Genomic DNA, 18,818 nt, shown 5'->3' on the forward strand with positions numbered 1-18,818 from the left:
TCAATGACAGAGCTACATTTGGATGTAAAGTGATTAACATCTGTTGCAAATCTCGTTGCTGACATCTTATGTTATCTCTTTTTTCCTTTCTTTTCGGTAAATATTAAGAACAAATATAAAAAGTTGGGGTTCGGGTAAAGCTACCACTAGGCACCAATGACAACATAGATTATATCAAAGTCGCTATGTTGTGTGTCATATGAAATCTATAGCACTGCAATAACGTAACTGAGAATAAGCCGATTTTGAATCTTGTGCAAAGCCAAGCTTAATAAGACATTAGATTTCCATTCATAGCTTCAAATCTTTGGATCATGAATCCTCTAATAAGTGGTAGACTGAAATAAAGATATTATTAAACTGTAAGCAGCAAATCACTGGTGTATCATTTTTAATCAGATTGTGAAAACCATAATCCTTTAAGGAGCTAATAAAAGTACTGCATATTCACAACTTACCATGCCATAACACCGTTTACTTATTCAAGACAGCCTCTCAAACGGAGTTAAGAGCATATACCTCCATTGACAATCTAAACCCAACAAAGACTATAGCTGCAACGATACAATTAAAATCCTATCACATCCAGTATATTTTACGTGAGGGGGAACTTAAATGCAGAATCAACATGAGGCAATAAACTAAAGTTCTGTATTGCCTTTTCTATAATAGACAAAAGAATGGACACATAGGGGAAACTAACTACATCATACTCTAGTATTTAAGCATCATCCATGTGGTTATCATTGTCATGGTCGCCCTCATAATATTCATCGTCACGCTGAATATGCTTATCTTGGGTGTGCTCTGTGAATACAAGGCAGGGTAAAGTGTTAGATCACAATAGTTCCGAATTTGAGCATGTTATGTGCTTAAAGTCACATTTCTACTTACGATCCACACGCTCGTCTGGATTTTGCTCATCTTCATCAAAATCAGGAATATAGAAGTCGGGTGGTACCTACAAAAATATGAAGGTTTTCAGACTCCATGCAAGTCACTATTTTTTCCCCAGATTCCTTCAGGCATCCATCACAATCATGGTTAGATCTATTCCACGCGCTTTTGATGAGAGTTACAGCACATAGCAAATGCAGGTTGCTCTTTTTTTATGCATTGGAGAAGCATTCTCACAATGATTGTATGAATGATTGTAGAACCACAGTAGAAGCTGAAACTTCCCTTTTACATGATTGTGTATTTTCAAAGGAAGGATGATCAACATAAGTCGTCAAGAGGCAATCACTTTCAAGGGCAAAATGTATCTCAAGTGCAATGCCACGGCAATCCAAACAAAAACCGACAATAAACAACCCTTTAACTGTGCAAATTGCTCAAGTCATATAAACACAAAATATAGCATGCAACTACGTAAAAACAAACACATGTAATTATGCGTTCTTGATTAGTGGCAACCGAAATTATAAAAGATGCACTTGACTTACTTCTTGCATTTGTACACCAGGAGCATGCTGGATGCAACGAAGATTTTCCATAACTTGCATCTTTATGGTGCCAATGTATGATTTGCTATTCAAGTTCTCCTGTTCAATCAATGAAACAACAAGTTGAGCAAGATTACGATGCTAATTTGTTATCCTTTTTTACCATTTTCTTTTTATGACCGAGAAGTCCATCCGGAGATGATGGGCCAACCACATCTCCAACCACAGCCTTCAAAACTCGGGGATGATGGGTCCGCCCCTCTATTCTTCTCCACTTAAATACTGGACGTAGTTCGCTTGGCACAAGACTCAAACTTGCAACCTAAGACACAAATCCCTAAACCTTTGCCAGTTGAGTTAACCCCTAAGGGCTTATCCCTTTTTACTACTTGAAAAAGCTCAATGAGACATGGCCCAAAGGATCAAGCGATCTGGTCATCTTATGGTTAATACAACTATGGTGTGCCAATCTAACTGGAAAAAATACTGCAAACCTTGAGTAAGATGAGGACGTGTTGTTTAAGGAAAAAAACAACAAAATACTTCAACTTACTATGTGCCCGCCAGGAAGCTTCAATGAATAATCAGGGCCAAAATATTTGATGTAATCATTATCTGGAATTTCTGCAAGATGAAGTATACAATTAATTAGTCAAACAAGCCTCTCTATAATAAAGAATATAAAACATTCAGCTCATCCCCAATAACATCGTATAAGCTGATATTTTACCAATCTCATTCAAAGTTGAATTCAATGTTAAACATCACAAACCCAAAGCAAGGAGTCAAATTTCAGAAACTCCAGAGTCCACATAAACCTCGCGGGACTTTTCTTTTTTTTTTTTAAGATGGTACCATTTGTGTGTATTAATATATAATATATGTACTGAAACCATATTTACAAGTGAACAAAAGGAAAGAATTACTGATCTACGATCCTAGCAGTATTCTAAAACTTCTAGGATTGACATAGCATCTTCTGGGCACTTCTGTTTACACCAAAAATAAAAAAGAACACAATTCAATTTGATCTTCTACACTAAATTGCTACTGTCTTCAAAGATTGTCCATCATATACATGGAGGCACAGTCCTCCATCTATCTCTGTTTCCAGCTTCATCCCAACTGGTAAGCACTTCAGTAATCTTAGAGGGCATTGTCCATGAGATACCTCTGAAATTAATAAATATCTTCCATAGTTGATTTGTAATCCTAGAGTGTAAAAATAGATGGCTAACTGATCTCAACTGTTTCCCCACATAGAAAGCACCTAGAGCACAGTGGGATCCCTCTTTTTATGAATCCTGGGTCAGAACTGCCTCTTTTGCTAGTAACCAAGTGAAACAAGATACCTTGTAGGGTATCTTGACTTTCCAAATATGCTACCTTGGCCAATTAGTAATCTGTAGATTAGTGTGATTAAGAAACTTGTATGCAACATTCACCTTATAGATGCCTTTGATGTGGCCCTTCCACCAGAGTGAATCCATTCCATTCTGAAGGCCTTTGAAGACTTCTAGTTGCTAGTACAACTCAGTCAATCTAGTCAGTTCCCAATCATTCAGCATTCTTCTAAGTATCAGATCCCAACCTTGAGGAGCCCACATTTCAGCTATTGTCTTTTGTTGGTGTTGAGCTAAGCCATACATATAAGGAAGAGTTCCATCAAACTTCCAGATCCCAACCAGTTAGTTCCCAACCAGTTATCCTTCCAGAAGGAGGTTTTGGTACCATTTTCCTAAGTTGCTCGGACACGGCAATTTGGGCGCCGTACCCGTGTCGACATTACACTGATACGGGCAAGGGTGTGGGATTTGTGTCGGATCCGGTCAGACAAGATCGGGTGCGTTGACCAAAATTTTGGGGAAAATTTTGAGAATGATTTCCCCAAGTAAAGATTTGAAGAGATGGGAAATGAGGTACCATCAATTTCGCTGCTATATAGTAATTTATACCAATCCTTTTGTCTCCTTTGAAGCTTTTTGTCTTGGTCAATCTTCTTGTTCATGCTGCAGGTTTCTGAAATCAAGAGCTCAAGCATTTTTTTAGTGCAGAGAAGCTGAAGATGGGTGGTGGACTACTGGACTGAGGCTTATTGGGAAGGGCTCAAATGGGTCGTCTTGTACTAGGAAAAAATAGAGACATGGAAAAGGTTTTGTTGGGGAAGAAGATTCAGGGAAGGAAAGAAGAAGAGGCGACTGCAGAGAGAACGGATGAAGAAGACTTAGAGACTAATTAGGAATTGACCACTTTGTTAATGTCAATCTTTGCTAATATTCTGCCACGTTAGTTTATGAGATAAGCATTACATATACTATGTTCAAGAGTTTTAAGTTTTAAAAAAATAGAGTTTTAATTATGCCAAAAACAATTAGAGTTTTAATCAAAATAATAAACAATTATTTAATTGTAAACTAAACTTTCTTTTTTTATGCTTTAAAGGCACACATTTTTAATTTGAGTAAACTTCATAGATATTACAAATAAGTATATACTCTAAATAAACAAATTTGATTAATTAACCTAATTATACTACTTATAAATGTTTTTTCCTCATAGAAAAGAGGGAAAATATCTAAATTAATTATTAGCATATTAATTTTTGACAAATTATGATCGCGCGAAGCCCAGGCAAATTTATAAATTGTACATAATAAAATTGACCCTTTTGTTCTCCATTATATGCTATGTTGTGACACATATTTTAAGGCTAGTTATAAATCACATGATTTGACAATGAACTAAAATAATTTAGAAAAATGACAAAGAAGAATAATCGCGAATTTAGAAACTAAATCAAGAATTAGAGCATTTAAGAACACTTAATTTATATTAGTTAAAGTAAATTAGAATTATTTGTATTGTTATAGTATATTTGATTAGGACCACCAATTAATATTGAGCTATCGAAATACTTGAAATATAATTAATTATTAATGGTTAAGCTTATATAGCTTTCCAACAAATTAATCGACTAGAGTAGGAAACTCTTCTTGTTAGATTGTTTGATTCTAATTATTAGCATATTAATTTTTGACAAATTATGATCGCGTGAAGCCCAGGCAAATTTATAAATTGTACATAATAAAATTGACCCTTTTGTTCTCCATTATATGCTATGTTGTGACACATATTTTAAGGCTAGTTATAAATCACATGATTTGACAATGAACTAAAATAATTTAGAAAAATGACAAAGAAGAATAATCGCGAATTTAGAAACTAAATCAAGAATTAGAGCATTTAAGAACACTTAATTTATATTAGTTAAAGTAAATTAGAATTATTTGTATTGTTATAGTATATTTGATTAGGACCACCAATTAATATTGAGCTATCGAAATACTTGAAATATAATTAATTATTAATGGTTAAGCTTATATAGCTTTCCAACAAATTAATCGACTAGAGTAGGAAACTTTTCTTGTTAGATTGTTTGATTCTAATTATTAGCATATTAATTTTTGACAAATTATGATCGCGCGAAGCCCAGGCAAATTTATAAATTGTACATAATAAAATTGACCCTTTTGTTCTCCATTATATGCTATGTTGTGACACATATTTTAAGGCTAGTTATAAATCACATGATTTGACAATGAACTAAAATAATTTAGAAAAATGACAAAGAAGAATAATCGCGGATTTAGAAACTAAATCAAGAATTAGAGTTATCGAAATACTTGAAATCTAATTATATGTTTGATTGGAAATATCAATTGACTTTATCTGACTAATTTGACCGATAACAAGATATATACACTATTATATTAGGGATTTTTGTCAGATCATTTGATTCTACCTATGAATACAAGTGTTGAACTTTTGATATCCTTGAAATGTAACTATATATTTAATCGAAAATAACAGGTGACATTATCTGACTAATTTAACCGATAATAAGATATATCCACTATCATATTAGGGATCTCATCTTGTTAGATCATTTAATTCTTTCTATCAATACAAGTTCTAAACTATCGAAATACTTGCAATGTAATTATATATTTAACTAAAACTAACGATTGACTTTATCTGACTAGTTTACCCGATAATAAAATATAAACACTATCATATGTAATTAAAACAATGTATAAGGTTATATGATTTTGGGGTTTGAGGTTTTAGTTTAGGGGTTTGAGTTTTGAGGTTTAAGGTTTGGAGTTTGATTAATAATTATATTTCTATTAAAACTAAAAAATATTTTCAAATTAAAATGATAAAAGCAAGTGGGTAAAAATCTCATTTAATAGTATAAGTTTTGATATAACGAATTGCACAAAGTATAATCACATATTTCTTTAGGGCTACAACTTAACTTTATCTAGTTAACCATTAATAAGACATTACGATATATTTAGTTCTCAAACAAATCACATTAATCAATCAAACGTGTTAGACATTTATTTCGTATATATATATATACACGATGAAGATGCAGCACAATGGCAGACGGCAGTAGCGTTTGGAGGGAGTTTGTTTGGTGAGGAAAAGACTTTTGAAAGGAAATTAAGTAGCATTATGGCTATAATGTTGCTTTTGTACTTTTTAGGGAAATCCAACCGAGGGGATGAACTTCAAGTCAGAAGCATTTAATGCTAAATATGTTACCAGTTCATTTTAATTCTTATTTATAATAGACTAATAGATATGTTAGTTGTTAGTACCTATTTAAACATTATTGTATATGTTAGACTACTAAAGCATCTATTAGTCTATTATAAATAAGAATTAAAATGAACTGGTAACATATTTAGCATGAAATGCTTCTGACTAGAAGTTCATCCCATTGTTGGATTTCCCTCAAAAAGTACAAAAGCAGCATTATAGCCACAAGAAAACTTAATTTCCTTTCAAGAGTCTTTTCCTCACCAAACAAACTCCCTCCAAACGCTACTGCCGTCTGCCATTGTGTTGCATCTTCATCTTCTTCTTTACCATTTTCTTTACCTCTCAAAAATGTCTTCTTCTACCTCCTCAACAGCAAATCAAAAGGGGAAAGGTTTGTTAAAGCCAATAAAAAGTGTAGGCTCCGCCTTTAATGATAAAATACTTTAGAACCATGTCAAAGTTCTTTCACTTAAATGGTGGTGGAAATAGAATATGGTCATATAACTATTGTAACAAAAGAGTTCCGGGATCATATTCTAAAGTCAAAGCTCATTTGTTAAAAATCCATGGTCAAGGTGTTCAAATATGTAAAGCGATAAGTAGAGAAGTTTGTGAAGCTTTGAAGCAAAAACACGAAGAAGCTGAAAATAAAAAAGCATTTGTACAACTTGATGCGAGGAAAAAATCATATTACATATCTCTTCCTGAAGGGTCAGATTTATCGCATTTTAAAAAGAGAAAAGGTTCAAATGTTGGAGCTCTAGAGAAATCGTTTAACATTGAGAATAGAAACATTGCCGAGAAAATGGCAGCTCGTACGTTCTACGCTTCAGGTTTATCTTTTAACTTTGCGAAGTCTCCTTATTTTAGAAAGTATTCAGAGTTTTTTGGCAAAGACTTCTATGCCCGATTATGTTCCGCCAACGTACAATAGGTTAAGAACTACTCTTTTAGCTCAAGAAAAAGCTCATATTGATAGAAAATTGCAACCTATTAAGGATGCATGGAAAAGAAAAGGGTTGTCTATTTGTTCTGATGGATGGTCCAATATTAAGAGGCGACCATTGATAAACATAATGGCGGCTTCTAGTGGTGGTCCAATATTTTTAAAATCAATCAATTCAAGTGGCATTGTGAAGGGGGGCGAATATATAGCTAATTTGTTCATTAAATCAATTGAAGAGGTTGGTGCAAGTAATGTTGTTCAAGTTATCACCAATAATGCAAGTAATATGAAGCTTGCCGGTTCTACGATTGAGCAAACTTTGCCACATATATTTTGGACACCATGTGTTGTTCATTGTTTGAACCTTGCACTAAAAAGTATGTGCCAACCTTCCAGAAAATCAACTCAATTTATAAATTGCAAATGGATTTTAGATTTGATTGGTGAAGTTAGTAACTTGAAAATTTTTGTATTGAATCATGATATGGCTCATGCTCTTTTTCAAAAGCATTTGGCATGGTATTTGTTGAAAGTTGCCGAAACGAGATTTGATTCTCATGTTGTAATGACTAGTCGTGTTCATCAAGCGAAAGCATCTTTGGAAAGAATGGTAGTGGATGATGATTGGAGAAATTATAAGGGAGATGAAGTGATTGAAGCTAAAACGCGTGAAATTAAATCCCTTGTAATGAATGACGAATGGTGGGATAAGATTGAGTACTTTTTAAAGTTTACAAAACCAATTGTGTCTATGCTTAGAAGTGCTGATCTTGATGCTTCAAAGTTGCATCTTGTTTATAATATGTGGGATACAATGATCGAAAAGGTGAAAGATCTTTGAACAAGAGGGAAAGGATCTTATTATCGGGCAATCGAACTTTTTTGATACAATTCAAGAAATTTTTGTTGCTAGGTGGAATAAGAGTAACACCCCTTTACATTGTATGGCACATTCTTTGGTACCAAAATACTACCATGAATCATGGCTTAAAGGGGAAGGCAATGGGGTTCGAAAGCTTGCTCCCAATGAGGATAGAGATATTTCCTTAAATAGAGTTAAATACTTTCAAAGATACTTTAAAGATTCAAATGATCTAAAACAAGCGTCTTTGGAGTATGGAGCATTTGCAAGTGGGAATGGTTTCTTGAGTGAGCCTCATGTGGTTGAGGCTATGATCTATGAGGAGCCTCTAACTTGGTGGGCTAACCATGGTGTAAAGGCTCCATTTTTGCAAAGATTGGCTTACAAATTGCTTTCACAACCGGCTTCTTCTTGTTACGAAAGGAATTAGAGCACCTATTCGTTGATATATAGCATCAAAAGAAACAAGTTAGAGGCTTCAAGAGCCTAAGATCTAGTTTTTGTGCACTACAATCTTCGCTTGCTCTCTCGTTAAAAAAAAACGAGATATACAAGTGGCTCAAGCAAGTATTGGGATGTGAGAATGTCTATAATCTATGTTTTCTTGAATTTATATTTCCTTTAGTATTTTTTTTAATTTTTAAATCATCTTTATTTAATTTTGCTTTAGGTGGAGATTGTTTTGATGTTGATGATGCCACCAATGATCTACTTGACTTATCAATAGATGAACCTCAACTAGGAGTCATCTTTGAAGAAAAGATTGAAGATGTGCAAGAACTTGATCTTGAATATATTGAGGAAGAATGCTAAATGTTATTGTTCAAATACTAAAACTTAATAGTTATCTTCTCCTACTTTTTATTAGTTTATATAGTTCAATGTTAGTGTAATTTTGTATGGGAAATGCTCGGATAGTGATTGCAATTGTAGTTTATTTTTGCCTTTTTAGTGTTCATGCTTATTTTGATTGACTTTAACTCTTCATAATTTGTGACTTGTGAGAGAAAAGCTAATTGTTAAATGATACTTACATCTTTTATCCTCTATGTTCATGTCAAGGTCAAGTTCTTTGACAAAAGCAGTAAAAGCCTAAAAGGTATATTTTATTTATCTTTATATATCTAACTCTTTTACTTATGTATTTATATGATATCTATTATGTTTTAATATACTTTATGTAACTTGTAGGAGAATCTGAGAATGGAAGAAAATCAAAAAATCGCGCCTACAACTTGAGAATAAAAAAGAAATCCACACTTTACAAGCTATAGGTAAGTATTCCACATAAATTCTCATAATTTAGAGATATTTTTATTTTTATTTTTGAATTATTTTTAGCCGAATCCCCGCCCCCGTGTCGGTTCTAGGATCCATATCCCCAAATCTTAATATTTACATCTCAAAGGATCCGACCTCTAGATCCGCACCCATTTCGGACACCCGCACTCGTGTCAGAACAACTTAGCCATTTTTCACTTTGATGTGGGATTGGCTCTTCATTGTAGGCCAAAGTGTTCTAATAGATCTCTATAAACTGACCCAACATGTTGTGCCGACTTCGTTTGATACCCAATTGTTTTCTTCTCCATATTTAGCTTTAATGACATTACTCCATAAAGTTTGAGGTTCTTGAGAGAATCTTCATAACCACTTCATCTTAAGGGCCTTGCTTTGATTCTTCAAATTTTTGATGCCTAACCCACCTTTATCTTTGCCAATAATGAGAGATTTCCATTTCACTAAATGAAACACCCTTTTTTCTTTGTTTCCTTGACAAAAAAAAAATCTTGTTTATCCAGTCTCTGAATGACACTTTCAGGTATAGGAAAAAGTGATATCATATACGTAGGACGTTAGTCAAGTGCTGAATTGATCAAAATCAGCCTTCCTCCCATACATAGATATTGTAATTCCATCTGGATAACTTATTCTCACATTTTTCAATGATTGTGTTCCATATCTCCTTGGACTTAGACTTGGCACCTAGAGGCATGCCAAGATAGATAGCAGGAAGGGATCATACCTCCCAATAACAGTGGCAGTTGCTCCATCTTAGGTACTACATTAATTGGAAAAAGGTGGCTCTTTTTCCAATTGATGTGCAATCCTGAGATACCTTCGAACAAAACCAAGATAATTCTAAAATATCTCAACTGCTCCTCTTTTGCATCACAAAAATTAAGGTGTCATCAGCATATTGAAGATGTGTAATCTCCAAGTTGTTGTTTCCAATTCTTGCTACCTCAAAGCCTTTAATCCATCCATTGATTTTTACAGTTTTGACCATATTGATCAAACCTTCCATGACTATTATGAAAAGAAAAGGAGATAAAGGGATCTCCTTGTCTTAAACCTCTGTGTGCAACACAGGGAAGAAGCCTTCAGGGGACCCATTAATGAGAATAGAGAATTTTACTGAAGAAATACAAAAACTCACTCAGTTGATCTATTTCTTCCCAAAACCCATTAGTTCCAACATTTTCAGCAAGAATCTCCAATTGACATGATCGTATGCCTTACATAATTCCTGGCTTTTCTTGTTTAGTTCTTGAATCTACTGCTTCATTAGCTATTAGAAGTTTAGAACAACATCCATTATTTGTCTTCCTTTGATAAAAACCATCTGTTGTGCATCCACCAGTTTATCTATCACCCTTTTGAGTCTCTCTGTTAGAACCTTTGAAAGCTGCTTATAAAAGCTGCCTATCAAACTTGTAGGCCTAAAATCCCTTAATTCCTTAGCTCCAGTCTTCTTAAGGCAATGTAACCTCGCGAGATTTTATCTAGTCATAATGTGACAACTTTGACCAAACAGTAACGTGAATGGTTGAAAGTAATAAAAGGTTTTATAATTCGCACACACAAGATCGATTCAGTGTTAGAAGACCAATCCACCCTTTCTTTCTGTTTTCGATGAACAATTGCCAAAGACAAAGCTACCAAGTGGCTGATGAATCCATCCGGAAGTGCTAAATGATTGGTGTCAAAGCAGTTTACTTAATATTCGTGTCCATGATAGTTAACCAGTTAAATTTTCTTAATAACTCAAAAAAAAGGAAAAAAAAAAGGATTTGTTACGTACTACGGAAAGGAAGAGTAAGCCTACAAAACAGTTCAGCACTTTGGGAAACTGGGTAAGTTAAACCAATAACTCAAATACATCAGGCAACAGATCTGTTCTTAGAACCATGTTCAATCAATTAATATATCAATCAACTACCCCTCACATCCAAAAAAAGTTGGGGTTGGCTATATGACTTGCATCTACAATTGGGATGGAATTCACGGTACGACAGATTTACCTTCACGGTCAGATAGTGCTATAGTGAACATCAGTCAACTATCTAGCTCAAACCTGGACTAAAAATTTCCTCTCTTCTGTCTGCTCGGTAAAGCGATTCCAATGCTCACAGCCAGTTAGAGCTATAAACATTCTGCTCCATTCAAGTCCAAATCATTCCAGTACTACTTTGCTTATAGATAATTGGTCTTTTAATTATGAGTTCTCAGTTTTCTAAAACCAGAGGTACTAAATCTCATACTTATTCCTATACCTGCATACAAGTCTCTAGCCTGGTTAGAAGAATTTTCGGATAATTGACATAATGCAAGTGGAACAATAATAACTAAAACTTAATGCCAAGGAGACCTGTAAACCAGTATTCCCTGTTGCATAAGCACAAAAAGGAGTAAAACATTTTTGCATTTTGCATCCTAACTAAGCTGTTGACAGTCACGAGAAATTACTGAAACAAGAATAAGAAGCAGTGTGAATGCATCACACAAAATAGAAGTCTGCTCAACATACCATTAGGAAGTTCTGTGTCTAAAAGAACTCCAGTTTCCAGTGCCCAACATCGGGCAACATTCTCTTTTGTGTATCCCCCACCTCCAGTTACCTGCAAAAGGTCCCGTGCAGTTAAACAGAGACCAGTAACATGTTATGAACCAGAAATGAAATTTTGATTTTAGAAACACCCACCAGCAATGGCAAATTAAATTTCTTCACAAACCTTACGCATTCAGCATGCCCTGTAAGAAGCATCCATTGACCAATATAGATTTAAAATCAACAGAGCAAATCCCACCAAGAGCTGAATAGTGAGATTGAACTACAATGCTGAAAAGTGTTTAAAATAAGATTTTCCAATTACAAGTAGAATAGCACCATCAATGGAGAGGTTGAAGCAGCCCAGACGGTCACCAGCTAGTGAATCTGCCCCACATTGCAGAACTATCGCACCAGGTGAATATGTTTCCACAACCTTTGCAATAATCTATCAAATGGCATGTTCCAAAAGCTTTAATAAATCAACAGAACACAGTAAAACTAATATTGCAGAAAACTTTCTTCACGACTTACTGTTTTGAAGAGTCGAGTGAAGATGCCATCATCTATTCCATCCTTGAGAGGCACATTTATGGAATAGAATCTTCCATCTCTTTCCCCTGTATCCTTCAGAATGAAACCACAATTAGCATAGCTAATGGTGTTCATAAGAGGGGTCTTCTCTGAATGCAAGGGGTAGAAGTTTCATCCTGAATGATGAATTTACATCATCAAGAGCAAACATAAACTTTAGACGCACATGTAATACAAAAATGATTCCATATTATCAAACTCTTCCCATTACTGAAAGGCAGCACATGTGCTTTCTCAAGAAAAAGTCATGTTAGTTATTGGTTTAAGAATTTGACATTTGCAGACAAACTCTGCTGGTCAAACCTAAGTAAAACAAATGTTCCATTTTTCTAATCTTCCCTTCTTTAGCACTTTATGATAGCACAAAGGGGTGGAACTTCACTCAAACAGCAGTACACAACAAGGCATAACCGAGCAACTTATAATAATGGGAAGTTTGGCATGAACGATGACATAAAAGCTACATAACTTCAGAATTTTTGAATGAACTGATAGTTTTATTAATGCGGAGGCAAAATAATCCTGCATACAAGGTGTACACAGAGCTACACACCTTGACAGGATTCAACCTTTTCTCTGCTTTCAAACCTTAGATTAGCTCTAAGCTTCTAATGATATCAACGATTGATTTTTCATTCCAAGAGGTCAACCATAATGTACACCACCTCCCCTTCCTCCTTTTTATTTGATCTAATTTCCTTATCAATTATTCTCATTTTCTTTACTCATTTCTCTAAATGGCTGAGTTTCCCAAAAATCGGAATAGCTACTTTGAAACTTTTTACCTTTAACACTCTAATGACAAGCTACCTAATGTTTTTTAGCAACTCTTCCTTCACCATAAAACATTTGACCTACTTTACTTCTCTTGCCCACCACAAATAATGTCACCTTTTTTTCTGGAAGGAAAACCCAAGCTATCAAACTAATACATGCTAACTACGATATTTCTTGAATTTGAAACGACATCCTTTTTAATAATGTAGTTGTCTGAACCAGTTTTCACACACCTCGACATCCACAGGGTACAAGATACCTCCAATCAGTACAACCATCAAGGCTAAGGCACACATAGATAATTCGTCTTGTCTCATCTTTAGTGTCCCCTTTTATTAGGATCCAAACCTGCATCCCCGAGGTTGTTACTCAAGTTCTTTTGACTGTGCTAGGCACACCTTTGAGATATAAATCCCCCTTTTTCTCTATAAGTATTGAGATATAAATCCGTTTAACTATTTCACTTTTTGACAGTTCAAAGATTCTTCTCCTAAGTTATCCTAAGTACTGATATCTAAACTAGGTAATCTCTTTGAAATGGAGGAAGTAATTTTTTTATAAATAGTGGTGTTTGGATCATTTTTCTCTTGCCTCTACTTATCACAGGGCCTGCTTGCTCCCACCAAGACAAGTACTTGGAGTAACGGAAGTAACAAAATAGCACGAAAAAGTCAACAAAATTCAAATGAACCCGCATAATATTAGCTCACGTTCGACTGTCAAAGTTCAAAGAAAATCTAGACAACAAAAAGAAGAATAAACTGTGAAGATAAGAGTACCTTCATATCACCAGTTCCAGGAAAGAACTTATCTCCATACTTGTGGAAACTAACTGTCATAACCCTGCAAAGAGCCCTAACATTAGAAACTTAAAGATTCCCGCAGATGTGTAACATCTTAGATTGCAGTAAACTTTGCAAATATTTATCTCTAGTAGAAACACCTCATGAGAAAGAGTGCACTTTCTACACCAAAAAGATTATATAAGGCTGTCCTTTAATGAGCACCTACCAAAGCATTAATGCACTTACAAATATATGAATCTAGAAAGTTTAACACTAACATTTTGAGTAAAAATGTCAAAGCAAAAGAACATATTAGCAAGCAGAAATCATTTCAAACAAAAATGTTCAAACTGTGCATTAACAATCAAAAAGAAATGTTCAAACTGTGCATTAAGTGAACAAATCAAACAGTTGGAAACCACAATCTGTCAATACTCAAAGTATTCAACTGATGCCTAGGTGGAAAGCGCATATTCCCAGCTACTGAATAAACAAGCAATTCAACAATCAAGTGAAATATTGCAACGACAATCTTTCAATGCTAAAGTATTTAACTGGTGTCTAGGTGGAAGTTGCATACTCACAGCTACTGAGTAAATAAGCAATTTAATAATCAAGTGAAATGTGAAGTTGAAGTTCTAATTTATTTGTAGGTGTGACACAAGATAAGTAATATGAAGGTAAGTTTAAAATACTTCTGAGGCCCCATCTACGGTATAGTAATATAGTTAAGAAAAAAAAACTTCTCTACAGATTTCACTCCGGAGAAGTTCGTCGACATTTGGCTACTTGGAGTCACAGGTAGATTCATAGCTACTACTTTACAGTTTCATCTGGGTTTATCATTTATCCTCAAGTTTGACACTAGCTCCAAACGACAAAGAAAGCGACCGCAGAAGTTGAAAACAAAAATGTTTCGACAAAAACTACAGAAAGTAATGTCACCTGACAGTACTTATATAAAAAAGTAATCCCACCTGTCAGTGAAATAAAAGGCCTCTTCTACACCATCACCGTGATGCACATCAATATCAATATATAGCACCCTCGCATGATACTTCAGTAGCTCCAATATTCCCAGAACTAGGTCATTTATATAGCAAAATCCTGAAGCAGCACATTTCTTAGCATGATGCAATCCACCAGCCCAATTTATAGCAATGTCACAAAGCTGATTATTCAACCTGCGTGCAGCATCTGCCAGCAAATGTTTGTTAGAGAGTGAATATGAGACTTCAAGGGAAATACCACGCTATCAATGTCAAGTTTACCTATTGTTCCACCAGCATAAATTTGGCAAAACTCGAATAAGTTGTCAAATACAGGGCAATCTTCTCCAAGATTATCTGATAAGTAACAAACATTAGGAATAGTTCAACATCACATTACTCAAAATAAATTGGCTAAAATGGCATATGCTAAAAAGCATAGTAGTTCTTAGAAAAGATAAAGAAATGTTTCTAGTTTGAAATCTGATCTTATAGTGAGTTGCTAGGGGAATCTTAATAGTCCAGTTGGTTTTGGCTATCTGCACTTTCACCTTATTAGTGAGAGTCCGATTCCGCACCTTGTAACCCACTAATCCCCTACCCCCCCCCCCAATTTCCCCTTACCTTATGTATAATAATATTTAAAAAAAATAGTTAGCTGGTAACTGCACCTGTATAAAAGTTAGAAAACAACTTTGTTAGAGAACCTAAGTTTTTTAATGTTCAGACCAGACAGGTCTAAGTGGAGTGACATGGACGCTGGATTGGGTTTTTGAGGCCTATTTGCTGTTGTTGAGTTGGGTTTGTTTCATGGAAAATGACTAGTAATGTAGTACTACAGCAGCAAAACAAATAGGCATGCAGCTCAAAGATAATATTTTAACGGAGAAGAGATGAAATAAGTCAAAGTTCAAAACTTACATCTAGCCATTTCACTAGGGAACAAGTGCTGGGTATCAGGGGTAATTCGGTTCAAGAACTCAACATAATCAGCTGAATGAAACTGCGCTAGCTCCACTGGATATGCTTTATGAGGCCTCTACACATTGCCATCAAAAAAAAGGTAAACCAAAAAAGATATATACGAAAAACTTCAACAAACACAAAAGAAATGAAAAGTCAAAAGAGTTACGAACATAAACTTCCATCTTGTTGTGAAGACCATAAGCTAGAACCAGATGATGAGTCATACACAATCTGTGCGGCTTCATTGGATGATTCGGACCGAAGTACACGCTTCCGACATCGCCTGTAACAAAATTTCAGCTTACGTAAATGATCATCGACGCTTGCATATAAAATGAGCAAAGGACCTAGGGTTTGGGAAGAAGAGAAAACTGTACCGTCGTAGAAGTAGGAGATTTTGTCCTTGGACCGCATTTTGTAGAGGAATGATTTCTATGTAGAGAGGAGAGTGAGACTTACGGGAACTTTCAACTTTGCCGGCGGGAAAGGTCTGCCGGCTTGCCGTCGGCGATTGCTGTGAAATGAACAACGGGCGATTCGTGGGCGTTTTTATAAGAGCAGTTTTTAGCTTGACCAATAATTTTACTATTATATCCCTAAATAACCATTTTTAAATGTCCTAACCCACTCCATTTCCACCCTTTTCTTTCCAAGACTAGCTTTTCTTCGTAATGTTTTGGATGGGAAATCTCTCCGTTAGCTTATATTGTTGTGTAATAAAAGACCTTATATGCATTTAATTCTTTAACTATTAAAACAAATATTGTTGGCGGTGATTGTCCTTAATAAAATGACGAATTATTCTAACCTAGTGGAGAAAGGCTACATGTTAGTGTATTTTGCTTATTGTTCTTAAACCTTTAATCTTCTTTTTTTTTCTTCTTCTCGATGGAATTTTTTATTATTATTGTTTTTGCTTCTTCTTAAATTTTCTAGAAAAAAAAAAGAACACAAACTTGTTAAATCATCGTAATTATTGGGTTCTAACTTTAGGACCTCAAACTTATCGTAATTAAATGTCTATTTTTCATTAAGAAAGAAAAAAAATTTGATATATGTATTTCTTATTCAAATATTACTTGCACTATTTAAGTATGTATTTACCAAAAACCTACAAATTATTAAAAATGTATATTAGGTTATTATAAAATAATTTATATTTAACTTAAAACAATGTTATTGATAAATTTAGAACTAAAAAGTAAACTAAAACATAAAATAATTCTCATTTGAAATAACTTAAAATTGAAATTCTTGCAATAATCATCTCTCTATTAATGGGAATAGTCATAAGGGTATTTGAGTTAATTTAACATAAAAAGTTGATTATCCGTTCTTTTTTGCCAAACACATTAACTGTTTATTATCAGTTTCACCTCTTCTATCCAAACATGTAAATGTTTATTTATAAAATCAGTTTCAACACTTAAAAGTGATTTTCAGCACCTATTGCTTATCAGCTATTTTAAATCAGCTAAGCCAAACGAGCTCTATATTTCTTTAAATGCAAAACTAAAAGAGACTCCGCCTACTAGTTATATTGTTAATTCAGAATTAAGAGGTTTTTAGCTCATTATTACTTCAACGAATTAATTTTTTGTTTAATCAACAATTGACTAATCAAACACTACATGATTTTTTATTTTTATTTTTTCCATTTGCATAGTCATTAGTGAGTACTTGTACTTAGCAAGTGCGACCTCAATACTATTTTTGCTGCTGTACTATTAAAGAAAGGTAGAAACTCAAAAGTAATTTTTACATTCCTATGTCATATAAGGAAACTTTATTACCATCAATATTTAAGGTTTGATATAATTATATTTAGTATACCTAATTACCAATTCTATATTATAATGTGTTTTAACGGTACATTAATTGTACTGTATATCAATCCTAAATTAATGGTACCGTATATTCCTCTAAATCATCCCCACGATTTCCTCTTCAATCACTCACGATTTCCTCTTCTAAAACCAGCGAAAATCTGTAACCCCTCCACCATTGACAACCATTAAAAAGCTTTGATGCTTTGAATTCGAATTTGGGTTTTCAAACGACATTATTTGTGAGGATTGGATGTTATTGCAAAGAATTGAGAATTCTCTCTACGTCTCTCTCTATCTCTGAATCCCAAATTTCAGTAATATAAGATGAAAGGAAAATAGAGCAGCAATTCCACCATTGACAGCCATTAAAAAGCTTTGAAGCTTTGAATTCGAATTTGGGTTTTCAAAAATCATTATTTGTTTGGATTGGGTGTTGTTGCAAATAATTGGGAATATGGTTTGGAGTTTATATCTCAATTTTGAGGGTTTTGGTGAAGATTAGACTTGGTTTTGGCTGAATTTCAGATTGAAACTCGAAGAAAAAGACATGACATACATTATATTGCCAAAATTGTAGAAAAATTGTAGAAAAAATGTATTCTATTGTTTATTTATTTTTGAGCTTTGTGCTTTTGCCTTAAAAGTTTTGATGGGAGCTTGTCATTCCACTTCGTCTGTCTTGGAGCTAACTTGTGCAACGGAGAAGACTTTTTAAGTTATATATATTGTTATACCTTTAAATTCAAGAAAGTATGGTTTTATTGTATTTAAAGAGGCGTGAATTTGTAGAATAGGTTGAATGTGAGGAATGAGTCAAATAAGACTCACAATGGCTTATTTTCTACATTTATTCTACAATAAAACTACATAGCATTTGAAAAATTAATATGAAAATACAGAATTTCAATATTTCTACAAATTATCTACAAAATTTCTACAAACTGTTCATAACAGAATTTATCTTTATTTTCATGCATGTTCGTCTGGAACACTAAAGTTACTTGATACCAACATCTCCCGTTATAGAGGAATACAACTTATCTACAATTTTCTACAACTTTCACATATTATTTCCACCAAGTTAAATACAACTACAATAACATGAAACTTACATACAAATTTTATATAAAATTTATACAATATGTCTTTTGTATATTTTGTATCTGATTTATACATAGTAAA

At 34.0% G+C, this 18,818-nt stretch overlaps 1 protein-coding gene across 2 annotated transcripts; it reads right to left on the reverse strand.

Annotated features, from left to right (window-relative positions):
- Nucleotides 1-418: 418 nt before the first annotated feature.
- LOC104236554 (histone deacetylase 9) lies at nucleotides 419-16,448 on the reverse strand. Of its 2 annotated transcripts, XM_009790496.2 has the most exons (14): nucleotides 16,185-16,448; nucleotides 15,978-16,090; nucleotides 15,763-15,880; nucleotides 15,124-15,198; nucleotides 14,830-15,049; nucleotides 13,847-13,910; nucleotides 12,231-12,323; nucleotides 12,036-12,144; nucleotides 11,850-11,899; nucleotides 11,676-11,766; nucleotides 1,999-2,069; nucleotides 1,446-1,544; nucleotides 895-961; nucleotides 419-807 (listed from the first exon to the last, which is right to left on the reverse strand). In XM_009790496.2, the coding sequence occupies exons 1-14, from the start codon at nucleotides 16,219-16,221 to the stop codon at nucleotides 722-724; spliced, it is 1,293 nt and encodes a 430-aa protein (XP_009788798.1). In that variant the 5' UTR covers nucleotides 16,222-16,448; the 3' UTR covers nucleotides 419-721. The 2 variants fall into 2 exon arrangements, with proteins under 2 accessions (XP_009788798.1, XP_070016938.1); XM_070160837.1 differs by lacking the exons at nucleotides 14,830-15,049; nucleotides 15,124-15,198; nucleotides 15,763-15,880; nucleotides 15,978-16,090; nucleotides 16,185-16,448 and having other exon boundaries at nucleotides 12,231-12,406; nucleotides 13,847-13,914.
- Nucleotides 16,449-18,818: the final 2,370 nt, after the last annotated feature.

The sequence above is a fragment of the Nicotiana sylvestris genome, chromosome 11 (assembly GCF_000393655.2).
Source record: "Nicotiana sylvestris chromosome 11, ASM39365v2, whole genome shotgun sequence".
NCBI classification, from domain to species: Eukaryota; Viridiplantae; Streptophyta; class Magnoliopsida; order Solanales; family Solanaceae; genus Nicotiana; species Nicotiana sylvestris.